This window comes from Ips typographus, linkage group LG4 (assembly GCF_016097725.1).
Source record: "Ips typographus isolate SLU linkage group LG4, UJ_Ityp_2.0, whole genome shotgun sequence".
Classification (NCBI taxonomy): Eukaryota; Metazoa; Arthropoda; class Insecta; order Coleoptera; family Curculionidae; genus Ips; species Ips typographus.
This window is the reverse complement of record NC_138425.1, coordinates 12,906,619-12,929,917: the sequence shown is the minus strand read 5'-3', so window position 1 is coordinate 12,929,917 and position 23,299 is coordinate 12,906,619. Positions and strand designations below refer to the sequence as shown.

Sequence of the window (23,299 nt, the reverse complement as noted above, 5' to 3'; positions counted from 1 at the left end):
CAATTAAAACAAGATCCGGATTTCTCGGTAACACTTTTTCCTGTGACCAGATGGTTCAAACCATAAACGAGCTTGTTCTGATTTAATTTCGCAGTGCGGGGGTGCCAACTTGCGTATGCATTATTTAGGTCGAATTCACACCCCCCGGTTCAGGGTAAAATCGTAATCAATTTTACTACCCTCAGGGTTACAGCTGAGACCCGATTTCGAGTCGGTTTAACTACAAAAATCACCAGTTTTGTGGATAAAATGTTTTATTGTTGTATTGATATACAAACGCGTATTGTCCTATTTAGGTTTTTGCTGACAAAGTTATGTCTTCCCGTGATTGAAAATCGAGAAAAGTGCTCTCTAATCCCCGAACAACCTTTCGGGACATAAAAGCCAATTCCATAGAAGTTAATTAATTACCAAATAATTTTCGAGCGACGCCAATAAAACGTTCGAAGTTCGGATTCGAATTCTCTGCGGACAATCGTAAAAACGCCATTTAAAATCGTGAAATTGGAAAACTCCGTGCCGGCGTCCGTCAACTAAACAAAATTGTATTAAGATTCGCGCGTTTCCTGCCTTTTTTAAATTTCAAATGAGTTTCTTTGATGGACCGGAACGAGAAAAGGGATTTGCATCAAATTAGTCGGACTAATCGTCCGGGTGTATAAGAGATTTCCCCTTCCTTTTCAATTATGAGCTTTTCGAGCAAAATGTGTAAATCCGTTACTGTTGCCAACTTTAAAGGACGAAACTCTTGGAGTACAATGTACGTACCTCAAAAGCGAGAGTTAATGCAGTCTTCTCCTGGCGCAACTGCTCCGCTTGCTTTTTGTACACCAACATAGCCCGGACGGTCTCCTCCATTCTACAATAAACAATCCAGAATTAGATTTACGTTCATAACGGGGTATTATACAGCAACGAAAACCTTTTTCATCGTCTAGACGGATTCAACAAACCAGATGGCAATAATAAAGCGCTTAGAAGGTTCTTTTGTTCATACACCGCTAAAATAAAATCCACTTTTCCTCTATTATTTAATTTTTATTAAAAAATGTATTTTTATTATACTTAACAGAAAATACTACATTTTCAACTGTTTATAAAATACAGTAAATATGACATTTTCGGAACAGCGCACGGAAATTTTTTCCCGATCCCTCTTTCCGTGCGCTTAATAATAAACATAGATATCCATGATACTAGATATCCTATGGCAACACGAAGAAAAAAAAGAAACGAGTAATGTGTCTATAGCAACGATTTATTTATTAATGACAAATTTTATTTTCTGTCAGTGAAAATTAAGTATTTATGTATTTATTTACATTTTGCAAAAATGAATTCAGATTGTGAAGAAAATCGGGATATTCCCGAAAATATCTTACAACGAACGGCAGAAGTGAGTGCAGATTTATTACCAGTGAAATCCAGGTTGAGATATGAACAAGAATATAACACCGAAATTACAGAATGGCGGACTCAGAAACGAATCAAAATTGTGAGTGACGATATTCTTTTAGTATATTTTTCTGAAAAAGCGAACACTATGAAATCCTCCACTTTATGGAGTCGATTCTCTATGTTAAAGAGTTGTTTGACAATAAAAGAAAATACTCACCATCAATATCCAAAAACGATTGAAAGAAGTAGTAGTCCATTTTCTTTCAGTGGAGTCGCAGGAGTACGAAAGGAAGGAAATGACAAACAGTCTTCTCCACAATACTTTTATTATGACCTTAGATGGTAAGGTCTGCTCGACAAGTTTCGGTCATATAAATGACCATCTTCAGGAGCTCAAATCAGTCGACCAATGTGACTACTGTCTTTTTACAAGGGGAGAGACAGAGAGACCCATGTTATGACGAAATAGTGAAATTAACAAAGTTAAATAGGTGAACAAAGCTCATTATGGAGAAAAATAACTATAGCACATTAAATCAAAAAATTAATTAAAATTAAACATAAACTTAAAACTAGACCCATTTAGGGCTGGGTGAGACCCTAGGGGGGAAAAAAAGAGCTTAACACTTGTGCACCATCCACAGAAAAGGCGATGGTTTTTCATGATTTAACCTGGTTAATAATTCAACCTGGAAGTCATTGTAAGAAAATAATTTGGAAAAGAAAAAAAGAACCGGAATAGTGGAAATTGGAGATAAATAAACAGTTTATTTTAGCAATATCAAAAATTCTCATTAGGGTTTGTTTTTGCTTCTGACCAATCTACATATTAATGGTAAATCCTATTGTTAAACTGATTTGTTTCAAGTTAATTTTGTTCTTAATGACACTATAGGACGACTCTCAAACAAAGGATGACTTGCAATCATTTTTTCAGTGGCGCAGGGTCGTAGCATCCCCTGTCGAGTTTAAAAACTCCATATTAATTGGGGGAATTTCCTTCTGTAAAATTAAGAAGACACATAGCTGACGTAATGCGGAATTCCCCCCAGGGCCACTTCAGCGCCCCATTCGAGTCTAACGCTGCGTAACCACTTCAGGAGATTCGCCCGAGCCTTCTTAGCTTCCTTCTTTTGTGTTGTGCGTTTATTGGGGCGGTTTATGATCGAAATATCTACTTCGAAAGTGGAATATAAAAAGTATAGTGAGTGGGGGAAACAAGGGGGAAAATTGAGTTACGTTTTGCAAAGATTTCTTACTAAACACTCCAATATCCAATAATTAGATTTATACTGTTTGTAGTTTGTGATTGGTCAAGAAAAAGCAGAAAACTGATTTTTAACCAATCACAAACTACTCACCCTGTATATTCTGTCCTATAATTTGATAAATTTCATATGAAGAATCCTCTCGATGTGATTAATAGATTGGAGCCGTAGAAAAGATGTCAGTACAACAGTTTGATTAATTACTGTCAACGGTTTAGGTGATTTACAGTAAATTGCTTCCAATTTTTCTCTCGCTCGCATCCGGATAATATTGATTACTACTGGGTGATAAATCTATGTTCAGTCGATTTGGAATTGTGATATTTCCCTTCAATTTTCTAGAATCATATTAACAGGCTTACATCAATAAAAATCTTGGGAGCTTTTGACTGGATCCCCGATTCGTAAGTAAACACACGTATTGTTTGCACGGAACGTTCGTAGAGCAAATATCAATTTAAGCATCCGGAAATGTTTCCTTTTCGTCCGGTTTTTATTATTCGTTCTATCCGGGGCCGTATATTTCTCCAGAAATTTCCCGTAATCTGCAAATCCCCGTCCGCAATAACGTTGAAGCAAATGCCGCCAATATTGCGAGTTTTTCGGCGGGGGCTGGTTTTTGAGTAAATATTTGAAATTTAAATGGTTTTAATGGGAGAAGTTTTACCGGATTTGAGTTTATTTAGCAAGGTGAATTTCTTAATGTTCAGCAGTCGGATCAAGTTCAACACTTTCGTCAAGCTAGATGAGGGTGAAGGAGAGACTCCTTGTAATGACAAGTGGTGTAATATAAGACTGGCAGCTGAAAGGGGGCTGCCACTTATTAAGAACAACCCTCTTGTTTTAGACATTTCTTCCTAGAGTAGTCAAAATCACCTGGTCCGGATTGAGGAAGTTTTTGTTACGTTTCACTTTTTGCAAAAATGTTGAAACAAAAATTACATTATTTTGTGATTGTCCATTGGTGTTACAGTGCATATTATAGTACAAGAAAAAATAAAATACGTCCCTGAATACGTCCTTACTCTTCCAAAAGACATTACCGGCAGCTGACGTTAGTTGCCACTTCAAGTTTAGCCCCCGCATGGTTTATATTGTTATTAAGTGCCTGGTTATTATGTCGGATTAGGGCGTTTATAGCCTAATTCGTCCCGAAATCAATCCAGAGGCCCGGAAAACTTGAGACTTATGGAGGTTGTAGAGCCAATTATCCCAACTTTCTTCCATTTAGGTGTTGAGTTGGGGACCAAACTACTTTTCCTCGATGATTTACAGCATTTAATATTAGCTAAAAATTAACGTAAGGGTCTAAACAACTGTCGCAAAACGACAATCCTGCAGAATTAACTTATGTACGGTTGGCATTAGGTCCATTAAAAATAATTGTTCCCTTCATTGCAATATATTTATTTCGAGCCGGTGCATTAGAGTTTTCCCATTTCCATGCAAATTTTGATGCAACGACTTTAGTTTTCCGGAAGTTTAATTTGAGTTAGGGAAACAATTCCGCACAGTACAACTCGAAATTGAGAGACCCCGTACACGTTTAAGGTTTCATTATCATTAACCCACCCCGGGTTTGCAAAATATCGAAACCTCCTCCGAAGAACAAATTACTACCGAACTTTCCATTGGAAAAAAAACCTCTTTGAAGTGAAATATCCTTGTCGACGTTTGATTTCCGTGAAACGCTGAGAAACACAAAGCCAAGACCAAACAAAGCGGGGGTCGTCTGTAAGGGGATATCATTCTGGAGAGTTAAAGAAGCCCTACGAAATTTGTATAAAGTTAATAAGACCAGAAGATTCGAATTCAGGGAAGCGAAATATCATACGAGATCACTGATGGGATGGGAAAGAGTATTTTTCGAGTGTAGTGCTCAAGTGATTGTCAAATTTGTTTTCTATGGGATTATTTCAGTTTCCAAGCAGGATTTTTCTTATTTTATACTGAGGAATCTTATAGAAAGTTATATGTATTTGATTTATGTTTTTTAATGGTATACGTTATTTTTACTGGTTATTAAGTCAACAACTCAAAAAGACAGATATAATATGTTCCAATACGTTTAAGTCTTTATGACAAAAAAAGACACGTTGAGAGTTTAATCTAATATTAAGTTTTAGGTCCGTTATGAAAATGACTTTCTCAATATGACAAAAACTTCTGATCTGAATATTTAATCGTAGGCCATTAAACGCACGACCCAACTTTCGGCCCATTAAGTCAGTCGTTGAGGAGACAAGAAAAGGGTCTTTTAAGTGCGGAAAATCATTTCGAAATATAGGTTAACAATTTTTTCGCAAGCCCTAAAACACTTTTTCGGGAGGACGCGAACGATAAGGAGTAAAAAAACGGTTTCGGGGGCGTTGTAAAAAAAGAATAAAGTCAAATCCAGACGAAAGCGAAACGCGTAATAATGGCCGCGGGGGGGTGGCGGAAAGCCCCCCCTTGGGTTATCCGAAAAGGGGGGAAAATATTTATTTAAAGTTAAAGCTGCGGCATTACGTCAAACTCGGCGGGTGGCCTGGCGGCTAATAGGATCCAGGAGGGTAAGACGCCCTTTCGGAAAGGGCGGACGAGATTTGCATTATTTTTTTGTTTTTGACACTGACAAAAACATACTCGTTATATTTCGCCGGGGGCTTTTGTTTGTGTTCGGCAAGCAGAAGAATTGGACCGAACGCCAACCAGAAAATTGGAAAGTTCTGGCCCCCCTTTTTAAAGGGGGGCGGGAGGGTGTTTGCGTGCGACCAAATCCGATATTGCGATTGATTAATGCATCAGCACCAGGAGTCAAACAATGGTTTCCTGCGGGACGTGTTGCGGTTACGGCTGCGAATGGGAATTATGTTCGAAATTACCACTTCGCTTCCAAACCACCAAATTTGAATTCAACCTGTTTTTATTTATCGGACAAATCGGGTTCTTGCTGTATTTATTTTTAAAATAATCCTGTTGCTAACAGGGAAATCAAAAAATGTAAAATTGCAGGGGACAACAGTTGTCCTGAAGGCACATCGTTGATCCAACTAAACGGAAGCGCAAACAGAAACGGGGATTTAATGTTTGCCGTTTAAACGTTAATAAGATAAGGGAGTGGAAAAGTAAACAGCCCTTAGCAAATATTTGTTCCCCCTTTACCCCTCAATGACGCGACAGCGCCATTACTTTTTTATGCACGAACGACCAAGCTTTTCCGGTCTTGTTACGGGAACTTATCCAGCTTTCCAGGGATATATTTGTGAAGGACTCTAGAAAAAAAAACAAATAATTACAGTCAGTAACTGTGTTTGGGGACTCGTAAAAAAAGTCAAAGATACATCAAAGAATGAGACGTTTTGGTAGAGTTTTATTTGTATGTATCCATGAATGTTTGCCCAAGGAAAAAATAATAAAAGAAGGATATTTCCTATAACAGTAGCAGAATTTGAAAATGACGAAACTGGGGACATTTATGATCTGACTATAAAATGAGAAATTAAAGATCATAATTGGCCATTTTGTGTTTAGAGTCTGTAACAAAAATGTTGTTAAGCTATTTTATTGCCTTCTTCAGGATGGTAACGTATTAAGACTTTCCTGTCTAAAGTGTTGCTAAAATTATGGTCAAACGTTATTTGAAACTGTCAAAGAGACAACTCCAGTATGACGTCAATTGACACAGTGTGCCGCACATTAAACTTGATGGATGTCGGTCAAAATCAATGATCTACAGAGTAGCACAGATAAAACTTACCATCCCTAATTTTTATGACTCTCCAAGAATTTAAATTAATCAATCAAGTCAGCTTTAGTCTTTTAGCCTACTTTATTGAAAGTAAGTGATTATTTTAAAGTTTACTAAAAGAACTATCAATGTGGGTGGTAACTTTTTTCTGGTCCACCATGTACAAGGGAGGCCCACGATTGATTTAATTTTATTTGACACACCAACACAATCTGTTAGTTTAAAGTTTTTTCTCAACATTTTCTTAAAAAAACAACAACGGACTTAATTGACAACCAACTCCTGCGTAGGGAGTAATTTTGTTCCATTGTCAATTAGTGCCGCTCCATAACACTTTCTCCATTCCTGACCGTTAAGTAAAATGTCACCGTAAATCTTCAGGTGGAAGAAACAAAAGAAGTTGATGAAAATTTCGCCCTTCCCCGTGGCTAAATTAATTTAATTAGAAGTTTTCTGGCAGCTGTCCGCGTGATATAAAAAGATGGCGCCGTGCCTATAATCTGGATAAAACGATACCAATGCTAGTCAAAAATAGAGAATTCTTAAAAAAGTTGACACACATAAAAACAGGACGCTATACTTCTAGTAGAAAAGTAAATCATCTGAAACTGAACAAACTTGAAGAGAGGGAAAAAAACTGGCAAAACAGGAACACGATACATCATTATATTTCTACCCTATTGAGCTGCTTCTGGTCGGCATTTTTTTGCTTCTTGTTCCGGATTCTCGAAAGTGGAATTGACCCTGCAGAAAACAGGCTGTTTCGAGCTTGTTAGTTGGCAGGACGTTTTAACGAGAAAAATAAATGAAAACCCAATATCGTTAGAGGAATTATTGCCGATAAACTTCTTACGACTTAACGTTCGGATTGATACGTACCGATTCAAAAGGAATTTGAGATCGTTTTCTTAATTGACCCGTCATAAGGGTTCGGTTCAAAAAATTGCCAGTTTGTACTAAATACTTTACACTATTGATTGCCTGCATGTATGGAAAGGGAAGGCAAACTTGGAGACTGCATTATATGTGCCGAGACAGCCTCTTGTCGAAATTGCTTCGTTTCCTATACGATTTACGCCCTATTCGCTCATCACGAATCGATGATTGAACTGCTGTTTACTAAGTCTGGTTTTCCCGACGGCTCTATGAATTATTTAGCTGGCTGTTTCGGCTTCTCGAGATTGCGTTCCCGCTTTGAGTGATGAGGCCCCGAAGAATAAGGACAACTTACAAGCATATAAGTGACTAGTACGAGATTTTCAATCATTTTTACAACCATCGTTTTCAAATTGTTAAGAAACAGTAAGTGTAACAAAGTTCTATAAGTAATGCTTGTGGAATAGAAATTTAAATAACCACATTAGGAGGGTCACAGAAACGATATTCACAGAATTGTGCTCATAAAGGGTGCAAAGAAATATTGTTACAAATAGATCGTAGGGTCGTCACATGACCATCTGTCAAATGTCGGATTCAAAAGGAACATTGACTCATTTCATGTGTCTTTGGATAGGTTTAAATACCTTTAGGTTAATAATAGAAATGTGACAAAAGGCGTATTAAGCACTCCAATCAAATGTCAAAAACAGCTGATTGAAACTTTTGGAATGGCAAACATGGCCAATAAAACACACTTTCTGATGAATACATAAAGTTTTAGCTTCGTTTAGCGATTTTCTAAAGACTTTCAGTTGATATTTCATAAAATGCCTGTCAAATTCATAAGAAAGTGTGACATTTCATTGGAGTGCCTAATTTTGGCGAAAGTATTAACCTGAGTTTTAAGCTGTAGTAACATACGCCATCTTGTTTTATTAGAATGAGTTAAAATGAGATAGACATTGTAAACACTCTAGTAAACACTGACGCCAAAATACGTCTAAAGTGTTATTTGGAATGTTTAGTGCTACGCCTTAAAAAAGTGTCGAAAACGTTACAAATACAAAGTCACTGCCAAAACCATGCCAGTTACTCCAAAACGGACACTGGATTCGTGTTCCCCATGTCAAAATTAGATAAAATGGTTATTTTGACAGGTTACAAAGTAAAGTACATGAATAGTTTTAACTCCTTTTTAAAATTGCAATATCTAGAAAATCTGAAAGACTAGAAAGTGAGTTAATACTTAAAAACTGTAGATTACAGTTTTTTTCACTGTATTTTATTATGTTTGGTAGTATATTTCCGCGTATTATAGTCTTACTTTTCCTAGTAAACAAAATCATATTTCTTCGTGAGAGGCAATAAAAAGTTTCGGCATCTTCGGGCAATTTCCGGTTATGGTTTATAGACACGAAAGTGAAGCAGCGCGAACTAGACACACAACATAAATGTCTATGCATTTATATAGCTGGTTTAAGATTATATTTTAGTTTGTGCATCGTTTAGTTCCCAAACGTCAATATAACCAATAAATCGGATTTTTGATAAAGCTGGTGAACGCAAGTTCGAAGAACCGTTAAGACAAACATCGATCGGGGGAGAGTGCTTGAATTAAGATTGTTTCGAAACTCCGCTCCTAAATCGCTCCGAGAATGGTGGAAAGTTTGTTGATGAAATCCCGGCCAAAACAAATGAAAAACCTAAAAAATCCCGTGGAACAATCAAGGGTATCCGTGTAACTTTCCTCGTTCTCCTGGTGGAACTCAATAAGAAACAATCCCCTGAAAATTAGGGCCCATTTACATATTCCCGTTTCCTCCGGGTCTCCAGTTTCACTTATCGTTCGCGTGATGACACAGTGGCTGTTTACCCGATTTGCCCAAATTTCTATCTAGTTTGACGCCCTCGCTCTCGAAAATAAACGTAACAATAATTCAAGTCGGCAACGCGCTAATCTAGTTATCTTATCCAGGACACCAGGAAGCTACTTCTTCAATTTATGTATATTATGTTGCCAGTGACGGCTTAAGATCGACACTTTTTTTCCTCCCAAGTTGAATGTTATATTTCAAAGGGAAAATGTATTACCATTTAATAAAAACCGCATAGTTTTGCACTAAACCTGCCAATCAACAATATACAGAAAGGTTTGGAATATTATTTATGAACTGACTGTGAAACTCCTTCTTACGTGGGAAAATCAACAAAACCATTTTTCTGGCCCTTAAAACTGACAATCAGCAACTAACCCCGCGCGTCAGTAACGAGAATGATAAATTTGATAACCTAATTCCGTGAAGAAATTTGACGCAAAACAATGACGAATGGAGTACAAGTGAAAACGGCAGGGATCCATCTCTGTCTTGTCTAAGGGCCCCCGATGTATAATCTCTCAAAAGCGCTTCCCGTATAAATATAAAGGCCTAACTTTTGTCTTGTATATTTACATAGTGAGCTTGTTATCACCCCCGGCTTACACGTCGAAACACAGAGCAAAAATAATCAATCTTGGGCTTCAAGTTATAACGGTAACGTATAATTTTGCGATTTTCCCTCTTTTTATCTGGCTGAAAAGAGCATTTTTCGCAAGGTTGATGGATACACAAGTTTTCAGCAAAAATATTGGTGACCCTTCTGATCTACAGGCTGGAAGCGCAAAGATCCTATTACTGACATAAATTGTACAAGTTGAGTTAATTAATAATTAATGCATAAACAGCTTAGGGCAGCACGTGTTAAAAAAAAGTCTGGGACTGCAAGAAACGCTCCTCCGGCAATTAATTAGCGTGCATAAACAATCAGCAGAATCGCACGTGTGTAAAGCTGCATTATTTTGTTTGTTTCTCTTAATAATACTTTTAATTAGCAGTTTGTTTTGTGCCGTGCCTTCTATTTTGTCTTTTTGCCAAACAACATTTTCGGACGTTATCTTATTGACGGTTGCTGTTCCTTCTTTTCGTTGTAATTAAATTTTAGAAGTGAATTCAAAGCAGACGTTGATGGTCAGTGATGTGGAATCGGACTTTCATTACTAAAGTGGCTAGAACAACAAAAAGTTGTACATTTACATAGCAATTCATTAATAATTAATTAACAACTTTTTGACTTGTTTTCTGTTACGCTACTGTACCAAGCCCGGCCATATTTTCCATCCAGTTCGTAAAAGATATGCACTGTTATTGTGCGGCTAACTCCATAAAAGCCATTTTGAAGCAATAGCGAGTCTGGAAATTAATCCGAACTTAAAACTGAAAGCATTATGCACTCCAACCAGCTTATTACGATGCACAAAGCTGTGTTTGGGAGAAATTCGAAAAGGTAAAAGCCTCGGATTGAAACTAAAATGAAATTTCATTATTTATGCAGATTTAAAAACAAAGTAACTTTGAGCATATAAAAATCGTAGTGACACCCAGTTATGAAAGACCTAACGACCGAATAGTGCCGTTATCTACAAAAATACGACCCCCGGAATCTAATAAGTTTTCGGCCGTAACTTCACATTTTACTTATCTTTTCATGCTCGAAATTGAAATGGCAAAAATATGGCGGATAAAAAACACACTCGGCAACTGAATTACGATGGGCGGTGTCGAAGGGCGCAGCCCTAAAAAGAGACCTGATTTACTGCACGATATTTCAACTAGAGTAGTCAGTGTATTCAAGTTACTAATAGAACATCAAATGATTATAACATGTTGCGCTAAAACTCTCAGATCGTCAAGTTTACCATAAACCCCAGCAGCTTAATGCAGTTATCCGGCCTGTAGGGGCTGCCACCAAGAGACAACCCCACATGCTGCTGCTGTTTAACTTGTCTTATCGAATTTACATAGTTTCGCATTAAGGGGATAGGAAGGGAAATAAAACAATCAGTCAACAGTTTATGATAAGACCGACGAGACGTAGCTGGAGGCGTCTAAGACAGGAAGAGCGTTATGGAGTTCCCGGTTTTGGAGGGAAGAAAGGGAGTTTCGTTGACTTTTAAGCTTATTATTAACAGCCGGTTAGCGTTTAATTAAGCAGGTGATGCTGAAGGCTTAGTGGGGCGATTGTTATGGAATATACAAAGTTAAACTCACCTGGCAAACTCCTGGGTAAGCAACTTGAGACGGGATCGGCACCTGGTGGCTTCCTGGATCGCTTGTTTGGCTCGCGTTTCGCTGTCGACGCGCAGTCTACGCTCTCGGTCAGCATCCCTCTGAGCTGATTCTCTCTGAAAGAAAGAAAAAATGGTAAACACTGCAATTTCTAATTTATATTCTAGTAAAATACCATTATAAACAATAATTAAACATAATAAACAAATTGGCGGATAAAAGTAACGCTATTCTATTTCTAAACTAAAATGTCAAACATATGTCATCTGTCAAAGATATGTTTATAGATTGACACTTCATAACTTTGCGTTTACATTAGTTATGCAACCACTCATTCAAAACTGAAATAATAATCCTTGTACTGTACTCTGATACAATTGAGTGTAGCTCGTTTGACACCTTTACGTACCGTGGAATATGAATTATAAGCGGAATATTTCTGGCATTTGCACGTGAAAAACGCCATTGCCGACCATTAATTACGAAAACTGGGCGGTCCGAAACGAAAGCACACAATACACAGCGCTGACACTAAACAAACCATAAACAACAATGTCCCGTTGTCAAATAGCACTGTTGTCCCGTTAAGTACTATAAGCGCTTCATCTTTTTAATTAATGAACGGTCTACGACCTACTGAACAAACGAATAGGGCTGGCGCACTACGACAATGGCAACCTTTAAGATTCCATTGACATTAACACCTCTTCACGCTTTTACTTTTCTTCGGGCTTTTTGGTCGGTTGCACATTGTTTCGCTCGATTGCAATTTACCAACTAGTGGGAGTTGTGAAACTTAAACCTGAGAAACACGTCGATTTGGTCACACATCTCTAGCCGTATGTATATTTCTGTGGATAATTGGACGGGCAACAGCTCAATCGATGATCAATCTAAATTTATACGTATTGGACACTAGAAAAAAACCAAATAGACGATTTGGTCTCTTTAATCAACGATAAAAGGCTACTGGATGCGAGCTCTGGAAATTCTCGCGTAAATTCCTGCCAAAAGATAAATATCGTTCAACGACATTTACCCTTGTAATCTGGAACGGCGTGGTCTGGTAGACGGCGGACCGGCGTCAAGGGCGGATATTGCATCCCCCTAACCCCGCCGCCCTCGCAATGCCGCCCATTCACCCTTAAACGGACAAGAGACGCAGTGGCGGCGCCCGAACCTCAAACAATTAGTTTCGTGTGATTACAAATGTGTGTCTAGATGCTTAAACCTTAAAGAATGGTAAAGTTCAGTCACCAGTTTGTACAGGACAGATCGTCAATTGGTTACTTTTCATTCATGCCCAGCTCAATTTGAGATCATTCATTTTGCTCAAAAGATGTAAAAATCTTGGTATCATGATCATGATTAAATAATCCATCCTCACTTGGAATCAAAGATTTTTGGAAAATCAAAAGAACAGATTATACCATGGACGTGAGTGTCTGACCATATAAGAACACAGTAATAAACTAAAAAACACAGCAAATCACGATCAATAAAGCAAGATTACCGCAAAACAATCCCTGAATCACAGTTTTCCTAAAACTAGTAAATGGGGAAAAATGTTACAGCACTGAACTACATAGCGAAATTACTAAACTTTCCGTATCTCCACAACGCAACTAAACTATAATTGGCTTACATCTGATTTTATAGGTTTGTAATCCATGTTTTACGCCCCTGGTGCATAATTGCATCAATGTAAATACGATGTTTAAGTCCAGCAGCCCCCGGAGGTCGTTATCGTTCCCGTAATGATTGTCGCTTATGCCTCGTATATTAGCACCACCAGCAGGACCTATACTCGGTGGCAGCAAAAAACCACTCGGCCATTTAATTGCATATTTGTGATTTAGGAGGAAACGAACGGACAAAGAACGGTAATTACGAACATGTGTGTGTGTCCGTAAACGGGCCCTAAATTTTGTGCCCTTTAAGCTCTTTTTTATTAGAACTAGTTAAATAATCGTTTGTAGTATGCTAATTTTAGTTGTCATTTCCTGAGAAAGCTGTAGTTTACTGTCACTAATTTTCGAGTAGGAGTTACATTATCTAATATGACTAGAACAGATCTGAGAGTGTTGTAAAGCCAAATTGCCATTCTTATCTACCATTGCTTTCTCCATGTTTCAGGATAAGTCTGTTTCTAAGTGCCACTTCAAACAATCCCCATATCTACCAAAAAAAAAAAAACAGCACATACGGGTACTTTTTTTTATTAGGGACCGATACTAATATCCTTAGGGGAAGTTTACTACCACATAGCTTCGACTTTAGGGGAAATTGATATCTGTTATCTGGGCGTCAAGTCGTTGAATTGTATTAAACGTTGCAGCGAGGGTGGGAAACGCCAGGACATGAGTGGACGTTTTTCCTCTATGAAGAAAAACGACAACACACAGTCTGAATAATGCGACTTTTGCCGCCTTATCAGCCGCAACAAAGCTTGAAATTTAGGGCTTTCACAATAAATCCCAGCGTCGCCTTTCCACATCCATTTATGTACGTGTGCAATATAAAGCTCTCTTCACACTTGTCTCTTTAACAGCTTATTTACAAGAATTCCGACAAGGAACACCTTTAACGCTTTGGGCCTGAGAACGATAGCAAATATCACTCAGTTAATCGGGTTAGTTGATTTACATATCTTCCCACTTGAACAGGTGTGTCAATTCACAAGAACCCAGATGTGGGTTAGATTTATAACTCAAATCGTCTTAGGTTCAATGAATCGGTTCGAAAATAGGTCTCTGTGATTCTAGAGCTTACGCAGATTGCCAACTCGGGATGGTTAACCCAACGAAAAACCGAATTGGACACCCCCTGTCGTTCCATTACAACAACCAAACTTACGGTAACCCGCCGGGATCGACAATCAATAAACAGAAGATCGTTATTTGGCTCGGGGCGGAAATTAAAGCCCCATTACCAGGAAGTGTTTGCAGGATATTAGAAAACGACAGAGCGAGAGAGATTGAGGCGAGACGAAACGTTGCGGCCCCATTGTATAACACTAATAGATTTCTTAATGGCAATTCAATTGGATTACTTTATAGAGGATGTTTAGAAAGAACGATACAAGCTGGGGCAATTATCTCTTGCCCTGCTACTTGCCGGGTCATTGATTTTTTACTTTTGGTAAAATAAGTGAACTTTTCAGTAGGTATATTAAATTACAGGTAGTTTTAGAGTTAAGAGAAACCGAGTATGTAAGTAGCTCTTTAACATAACAATTAAAATACTTTTTCATACATGATAGGAATTTTTCTCCTGGGTTTGTTAGGTAAATGTAGAAAAAATAGCCTATTTAGAATGTAAGGAAAGTTTTGGTTTGGACTGGTTGTTTTGTATGGAAAGTTTTACACTGTTTGGTGAACAGAGTACATGAAGCAACACAAAAACAATGTTATAGTACGAAAAATGCGCGGCAATTTATTTTGTGAATGCTAAATTTAATGAGATTTTCTATATATTGCTAAATTTAATGAGATTTGTATGAAAATCGAAAAAAAAATCATCCCCACAAATCAGATTTGTTGTCATCACAACATGTATGACTTTAAACGAATAACATCCCCAATACGTAAATGTATTCATGATTTTGATCGCATTGTTGAACAGCAAGCCCAACGGTGTCATTGTCTCTCTGCACGTCGACGAAAACAATCGACTTTATACAAATTTTGACATGAAAATCGACGGGGCTTCCAACACCCCTCTTTATTGGCTGGCGCGATATAGATACAGCAGGAACAATATCCCCTCCCTTTCCCCAAAAGAGAAAAAAAACATCCCCACGCCTACATAGCAAACACAATGATCGGCTGGTTATACACAATAATCATCGATTAGCCATCCGTGTATGAATTTGCAGAACAGCCTACTACTAAGCGTAAAATTTGTTATGACTGAACTAGAATATTCTATCTAGCCAGGACTATGGACTTTACCGCGGTCGTAACAACGTCATTACAACCCCCGTGAGTAATAAGGACACCTTGATTACAGACTGGGGTAATTGCTTTTGAAGTGACCTTTTGACGGGTGTAATTGATGCTTTACCGGACTAGCTACATGTAAATTTAACGTTTTCACGTTTCAAAATTGATGGATTACCTTCAGTTTAATCCTGCTGCGTTTGGAAACTTGATTAAGTCACAACTCACAATAGTAGGCCCTATTGGAACAGGAGTCATGGCACTATTCATTGCCAAATTCAATTAAACGCAACTCGCAGGAAAAGCTAAAAATCGGAACGCAAACACTGAGAGATGTAAATCAGGCAATACAATCAAATCCGACGATTTCATATCCTTGTAATTGATTGGCGCGAAGCGGAAATGCACTGATTATATCCCTCGTATATACGGGGAGAGGATCTAATCCGAATTTCATTTGGTGCAAAAATGGGAGTATTCTATGGTGAACCAAAAACATAAGACTCGTATTTTTTATTTTGTATGAAAAAAATAGTATTGAAAAACTATGTTGTTCAAAAAACCCGACAGTATGATGTGGTATGACCACAATAAGAAAGTCGGACATTAAACATTGAAACCACCACAGGCATTATAGGAAATAATGCCGGAGGCCCTCGTGTTCTTCCCTATCGACCTTATTGTCCTTATCCCTTGATATCTGCTTAATTACTATAAATCTAATCAGAAAACCTTTCCCTAAAAACGTCAGCAAGTTTGATTCTTGGTTGAAATTTGAAAATTATCATATTTTTTCACTCATACTTTCTATTCCAAATGTTAAAAATTGATTTTTTTATTTTGTGGGATTGTATTTACTTATTGTTCAAACTTCTACAGGTTGCCGCACGTAGTTTAGTTTAACTTCCGGTTTCGCGAAGAAACATTCCCGTCCCGAATACATAATGGCCTATTTACCGGCAAAAAAATAACCGGCTACCTGTTTCGTTTTCCACTGTTTCGGTTTATTTATGAAGGACGGTTCCTTCGCACCTCTTTTGTGCGAAACGCTATTACCCCCGTTATTTACGATACGGTTTTATCGGGGGCTGGTTCAGTTTTTTTCTGGGCTAATATTTATGCGGCAATTAAGACTGGGTCGTGAAGGGCATACTTTATGTTTTTTTCCTGTCATGATATTAGGTGGTGGATGAATGTAACCAACATACAAAAGTAATGCGCGAAATATCGAACCAAATGATTGCGGTTTTAATACAGATTGGTAACCAAACCAAAAAAAAGTGTCTAGACTGTTGTGTTTTCTTTTGAAACCGACAAGAATCAGTCGCTCAATGTCGAGGTTTAAATTGTAGCAGCAGCAGCCAAATCCCCCAATTCGTCTAAGCTTTATATTGTCGATCTTAAGCAGACAGGGTGCGATTTATTCAACGCCTGCATCGTTGCACTACTAAATCTCGACATTCAGCCCCGAAGAAAAATCATCCCTCCCCTTCATTTCGCTTTGTTTTTGTTTTGAGGGAGGTGAAATAAGAAATCGTGAGTTAAAAGCCCTGTAGGGCCGTTGTAGTAATCCTAAATCCCTCTTAGAATAAATAAATGCCGGCAGTAAAACAGGCTGGCTACAGGTTGTCAGGTGTTTTTCTTTATGGCAACGTTTCCGGGATAAAGAGGGAATGTTTAAGTTATAAAACGCGCAGTTTGATTCGCTCACCACCAAAAGGGTTTCCTACTTCATCTTAACGCGTTCCGAGATTTATTTCTCTCCAGAAAGTTTCAGGATGAATTAAGTAAATTTAAGGACTGCGAGAGAGTTTCTAATAAATTTTACAGATAAGGAACTCCATTTCGCTCAAAGTGAACCTCCGACGCGACAATAGACCCACCCCCTCCACCCTCTAATGCTGCGCCCATTCACATTTAATCCGGCTGAATGCCAAAATCAATTTTTGAAATCCTCTCATACTTAAAATACACCACCTAAACAGCCGGAGGGGCCTAAAAGTAGCTTAGAGCGCTCGTAAAGCCAATTAAAGATTGCAACTTTTCCCCCACGTTTTAAGGGAGAGTTGCAAGGTGTATCGTTCTAAAGGCCGTGCCTTGCATGATAAGCCCAAACTTTTTCTATGATTCAACGGTATTATGTCGAGTTAGGGCTCCCTAGAGGGTAAATATCGCGCCCCCTCATTCTTTCCGACTTTGTGGATTATGCTATGAAAACAGGCTAGATCGATATACGGTTACATTCAATTTGTCGCTACTAGTGTTTTACTCATTCTAAGGTTGGTCATGATACAAGCGATTTATTCACTAAAACCGTGAAGGGCAAAAAGGCTTCAGACATTGACACATTGCGGCGGACCACCGAATTGAATTTATCAATCATGAGGAGTTTAGGACGTGCCATCGGCTGAACGTGACTGACATCCTGGACTCTTAACTGGTTTTTGTAGACTAATAGCGCCAAAGTGTCGCCTCAATGGGATTGTAAAGGGATGGACGTGCCCCCGGTTAATTGCATCACGGCCCTTCACACTGCAGATTAGCCGGACTGGAAGGGTCACCCTGATAAGCTACTTAAGTAATTGCTTTCCTTCTTAAGTTTTACAATAAGCAGCGCTATACGCATCCTCTCAAACTTTTTTTAGGTCGACCAAAGTTGTAAGATTAATGTAAGAACGTTTCATGCAGACTTAGTTCTCTCCCGAAGCAGTTTCGTTTTAAGGTGATTAATGATTTAGGAAATTAATTCAGCTCGGGAATATTTTACACTCTGACTGAAGAACTTGTAAATGCAAATGAGTTTCCTAGTGTACAAGAAGTTTGTTTTGCTCTGGTAGTAGCTCTGGTTAATATTATTTACTACGTGCCCTGAATATGATTAGCGGGAAAACGTTTTGAGCTGGATTTAACAAAACGACGAGAGATAAATTGGTTAAATAAAAAACTATACACCCACGCCCTGCCCTATTAATTCAATAATGGCCAAAATTCAAATAAATCGTCGTTTGCTCCTCGATTTGGCATGTCAAATTTTATGGGTGCACATAAATCCAGCAAAACCAGCCACCGCTTAATTTATTATTTTGTTATCCAAAATTAATGGTGCGGACACTTTTATCGTTTAAAATCAAGGCTGGATTGTTTTAAATTTGAATAATTTAATTTGTTGGTGAAGCAGATGCAGAAAACGAATGAGAAGACATCTAAAAGCGGAAAATTGTTGTTAGATTCAAAATTATTTCAATTTTGCGCGCCCGACATCACGCTGTCAAAAGTCAAACCGTTAAATTTAGAGGTTAGATCTCGATTTGTTGTTGTTTATCTAGTCGGAGCGCTCTAAATGGGTTTCTCTCTTTGTCTAACCTTAAAAGTACATTGACCAAGAACTGAAACAAAATGAGAGGCATTTATATTACCGAACACATAATGAACTGACTTACTGGTAGAAGTTTAGAAAAAAAAATAAAAAGGTGAGTTGTTGACACACATCCAGTAAAACGTGGGTTTATTTTGCCTTATAAGCAAAGAATTCAGATTCTTTCTGGTGTAGTAGTTAGTAGTGGTGTCTAGGTCTAGGAGCAGGACCAGAAAAGTCTTACAATCAGGGCTCTTTCAAAAGCAAGTACCTATGTAATCACTAATTAGTCAGAACTTTCATGAATCAATCATTATGCTTAGTGAAGTGATCTACCAAAAGGTTTGTAATGTGTTTATCCATTCATTTTTATTTGTATTTTTATTATTTTATGAATAATAGATAGTTTACACTTCAATTTGACATTTTTTGGATATCGTTTCAGGCCTGCTGGGATATGCACGTGTTCTCTGGATTTTCTTGTCGAAAGTTATCACGTGACCTTGTAAACCGTTGACGAGTTGACAACAAAATACCTAACAAAGTTAGCTATGAAACTCTCCATTTGAGTTTTGACTGTGTTCTGTGTTGACTGCTGAGAGTTTTATTTTCCTTTTGAGCTTGTGTGTTGAGTGCTTATATGTTTTCGGTAATTTTGGAATCATCGAAAAGGTGTGAGTCAGGTAACTAGGATTGTATCCCTTATTTGCAGGTTTAAATTAAGTAGGGATATTTTCTTCACAGATTTTTGTTTTTTTCAGGACGGGATAATGCGAAAAACATGAAATCATATTACAAGATGGCCGCATTTTAGGACCTAAGTACCTATTCGAATTTTCAGGAAAACCTACAAGTAAGTGTTAACTCTCATTCCATCTAATTAAACAAGCTTATCTATCTGCAGATTTTTTTTTTATGCCTGCTTTATACCTCTCAATTAACAATTAAACTAAACTTTCATTTAAACTAAAATTAATTTATCAAAGCTGAAAGTGAACTTACAAGCGAGCCCATTTATACTTTAAATTTACACTAAACTAAAATTAATTTTACATTAAAGTTAAACCAACTTTATTAAAGTTCGGCTTAATTCGTTTAAATTCGTTGACTTTCGGAACTATTACTGTCATACTTGTCATCACTCATGATGTAAATTGCTGTCTTCTATTGCGATACGTAGTCTATTAGACTTGAATCGTCTATTTCCATAATTGGATTTTTTACCGAAAAAGTGGTTTAAGAACAAATTTCTTAAATTATTTTAATAAAAATTTTCTTTATCCACAAAACACGCGTAATGACGATGACAATAGAAACGTCAACGTCAAACATCAACGTCGAACGTTCAGTAAGTCAAAACAGTCATTTATTTTTCTAATTATTAATTTGTAGTATAAACCTAAACAAGATTTCTTAGTTTAAATATTAATTTTAGTGGAAATTTAAATTTAATTTAATTCTTAAATGGAAGGTATAAAACAGGTATTAAAGATCTTAGTTTATGGCTTTTTAGATTAGTCCCTAAACTGGTAAGCTAAAATGCGCTTTCAAACTGCTTTCAAATATACTGGTTTTGAATCCCTTGGACTAGAAAAAAAAGTAAATTAAACCTGCGGAATTGTGAAAATCTCCGGCTTAACGGCGCTGCAGGAGTCCTCCTGCTACCAGCAGAGGACAAAAAGCAAGATTCGATCGGAAGAGATTTATCGAGGGATATTGCCGGATACGTTTTTATAGACACTTTATTCCTAAATAAAAGGGATGTTACGGTTCGCCGACATTACGGCCCTTTATCCTTTTAAAATCCCGGCAATTCGGCGCACCTGCTAACTCCCTTACGAATGTGTCGCGCGAGATTATCTTTTTACGTTCGGCAACCATTCATAATGTACAGAGAGAGTCGAATAAGATTTCAGACGGTGCACACACACACGTTTCTTCAATAAATTTCTCTGAGAAGTTCATAAGGAAAATAATATACTTTTAAGGGAGGGTTTTGTTTCCGAAAGGTTTACGGTTAAGCCTTGAAGGTCCTTTGGGTGATATAACGACTAGGAAAAATGTCCTTGCATCTGGTACTGTAGGGATTTCCAATTTAAACTGAAATGGACCGGGGATTTAACTAACTGATGTGAATTGCGGACTGTTCAGATAACTTATGTTTTAAGGCACTTTTTACTTTAAGAGTGCTATCGAATTGCTAGGATTTTTCAGGGTGTAATTTCTACTCACCCTACTACTACTTAAGAATAAAAGTAGTAAATCACGTTTTGAATCTTCTCAACAGGAAGATCAAAGAAAAGGTGAAAGGATAACAACAGAAACAGAATGAGAACAGAAGCAATCCTAGTCAGACGAAGAAAAAGAAGAGAATCAGAAGATCCAATCTCTTTTAGTTTCTCCTTTTTAGGATGTTTTGTAGCTGGTAAACAGTTTCTAAAGGCATCATCTTGGTTCAACCACAGTGATACACCAAAAAGGTAAGCCAGTCAAGTAGATTTTACAGCCAATTGGTAATTTTGATTTGTTTGCTAGAAGGTAAATGGATTTTGAAGCCACTGTAGACAAATTATGCACTGGAGGCTCTACAGCTAGATTCTACCTTCTATTCAGGTAATACTTCAATTATTTGTACTATGTTGTCTTTCAGGGTTATGTAAACATTGTCTGCACTACAGTTTACTTGTGTCAAAAAAGAGAAAATTTTTACCTACTTACCATATCGAAACAGGCAATCTGTAAAACTTTTGGCAACATTTCAATGACATTTTCCTGAAACCTTGTGTTCCAAATCCTCAAAAAGTTACAATACGCCTTATCAAAATACCGAACTTATACTGAGGTACGCGTGTCCTATATTAGGCGTGCATTGCCTGAAATGCCCGGAATATCAATACGGTTTTTTCTATTTTTATCTTAACCATATTCAGCGAAAAACTACCATGGTATATATTTGAAAATTATTCAACACCTTTCTGTTTTCCATACCATGCCATAAACTGTTTAAAAATAGAGCTGCAGGCTCACTATATTATAATTAAATTATCCAGTTATTCGAGCACACTCTCATAATATAATTTTTGAAGAAAGTGTCTGGATCCTTTGTCCACACTTTTTAATTAATAATCGGCGTCGTCTTGAAAGATGGGGCAACCAAAAGGGTCGTTACCCCTTCCGCTCATTAAAAACTCTTCGCAGCCACGTTTTTTAATAAACGAGACGGGTTAAACTAGTCGCATACGGACTTTTTGGAGCATTTGTCGATCAGACAAAAGGCTGGAAATGCCAAAAGTTTGTATTGCAGTGAAAAATTGCTCTGTTTACCAACTTTTCAACGAAATACGCCCATAAAGTCTCACTCTGTCTTCGGGGGGAGTTTCAGGTCGTTGACGTCTCCATGAATTGAGAGAAACTTACCTGGAATATAAAAAATTTGACTTAGTAAACTGTTGCAATTATATCAATGTGTTAGAGAAAACCGAACGCGATAGGAATTCAGTTTATATTAATATTTAGGAGGAAAATCAATCGATTTACCATGTTAAAACTCGTACTGACAACACAAAAGAATTTTTCATTTCTACCACTATCGAATATCGTTTCAAAGGGTTTCGATTTAAAAACTGCCCCGAACATCGAATGTATATTTAATTGCTTTATGTTTCCGCGCGACTGGGAAAAACCCTCATTTCATGAAAAACCATTTCCATCGTTATCTTTTTGACATTTTAATATTTATAGCACCGCCATTTCGGTGTCCGGTTTGCGTTTTACAGATAAGGCAGTCAACAACTTTGATTTTTAGAAACAATATTGACACAGACAGCTAAAAAGTACACCCCTAAAAGCATCCCTTAGATTCCCCCCACTTTGTCTGTCTATCCACATCCGGACATGTGTACCGAACATCCCTTATACACGCGAACCGTTTAAATATTGAAAACCGCCATTGAAGGGACCAAAGGGTGGTTCAACAGTTAGTCATTAAATATACAGGGGGCTCTTTATGTTTTGTGCGTAAAGGGCGGTGATTATACAAGACGGGGAAGTCTGGATTAGGCTCTATTTTTTTGTTTCATCCACCCTGAAAACCGGAAGGGAAACTGTACCTAGAATGTTTGGTTTTGCGGCTTTAGAGGTCGTTTAGAAAGGACTATTCGGGTGTTTTATATTAAAAATTGCTACATGTTAAAGGAAATTTAGAACAAAATATTTAATTTTTTAATTATTATAACAGTTTCTTCTAATTACTAATATCATTTGATTAAATTTTTAGTTGTAAAACTTGCAATTTCCAGAAACAGAAACAAATCGATGTGTGATGAAAAGGCGATTTACCTTGAGAACCAAACTACTTGTACAAGCTTGCACCGTCAAACTTTGTAGACGAGTTTCTTGTTTACAAGGAAATGCTTTTTCCGTCATTTTATCTTGCAACATTTTGCAGCCGCGTCTTTGGATACTTTTTAAAGAGCCCCTTCAGTTGATTTTTTGGTTGAAACTGCCTGCAAACAACACGTCAACTGAATTTCCCGTTTAATAAAAGTTCATAAGCCCTTTAGAGTGCAAAAACTCGTCCTATTATTATTCCGCAGACGCATCAAAATAAAAGTCGTGAGATTTCT

At 37.5% G+C, this 23,299-nt stretch overlaps 1 protein-coding gene and 1 long non-coding RNA gene across 15 annotated transcripts in view; one reads left to right on the top strand and one right to left on the bottom strand.

Moving 5' to 3' along the window:
* LOC145727558 (uncharacterized) overlaps nt 1-23,299 on the bottom strand; it is a 98,981-nt gene that overhangs the window by 16,013 nt on the left and 59,669 nt on the right. For 7 of the 9 annotated variants that reach the window (XM_081977189.1, XM_081977188.1, XM_081977190.1 and 4 more), the window contains 2 exons: nt 11,361-11,494; nt 769-859 (listed from right to left, as the gene is read on the bottom strand). In XM_081977189.1, coding sequence (XP_081833315.1) covers nt 769-859; nt 11,361-11,494 — 225 coding nt within the window. Of the gene's footprint in view, nt 1-768; nt 860-11,360; nt 11,495-11,553; nt 11,656-11,787; nt 11,860-23,299 lie in introns of those variants that run through there. The other 2 variants (XM_081977195.1, XM_081977197.1) reach the window with 2 other exon arrangements.
* LOC145727615 (uncharacterized) overlaps nt 18,750-23,299 on the top strand; it is a 36,912-nt gene continuing 32,362 nt past the window's right edge. For 2 of the 6 annotated variants that reach the window (XR_014177897.1, XR_014177898.1), the window contains exons 1-5: nt 18,756-19,016; nt 19,120-19,357; nt 19,436-19,527; nt 20,962-21,154; nt 21,210-21,287. This is a non-coding gene — a long non-coding RNA (uncharacterized LOC145727615). Of the gene's footprint in view, nt 19,017-19,119; nt 19,358-19,435; nt 19,528-20,165; nt 20,438-20,961; nt 21,155-21,209; nt 21,288-23,299 lie in introns of all 6 variants that reach the window. The other 4 variants (XR_014177901.1, XR_014177900.1, XR_014177899.1 and 1 more) reach the window with 4 other exon arrangements.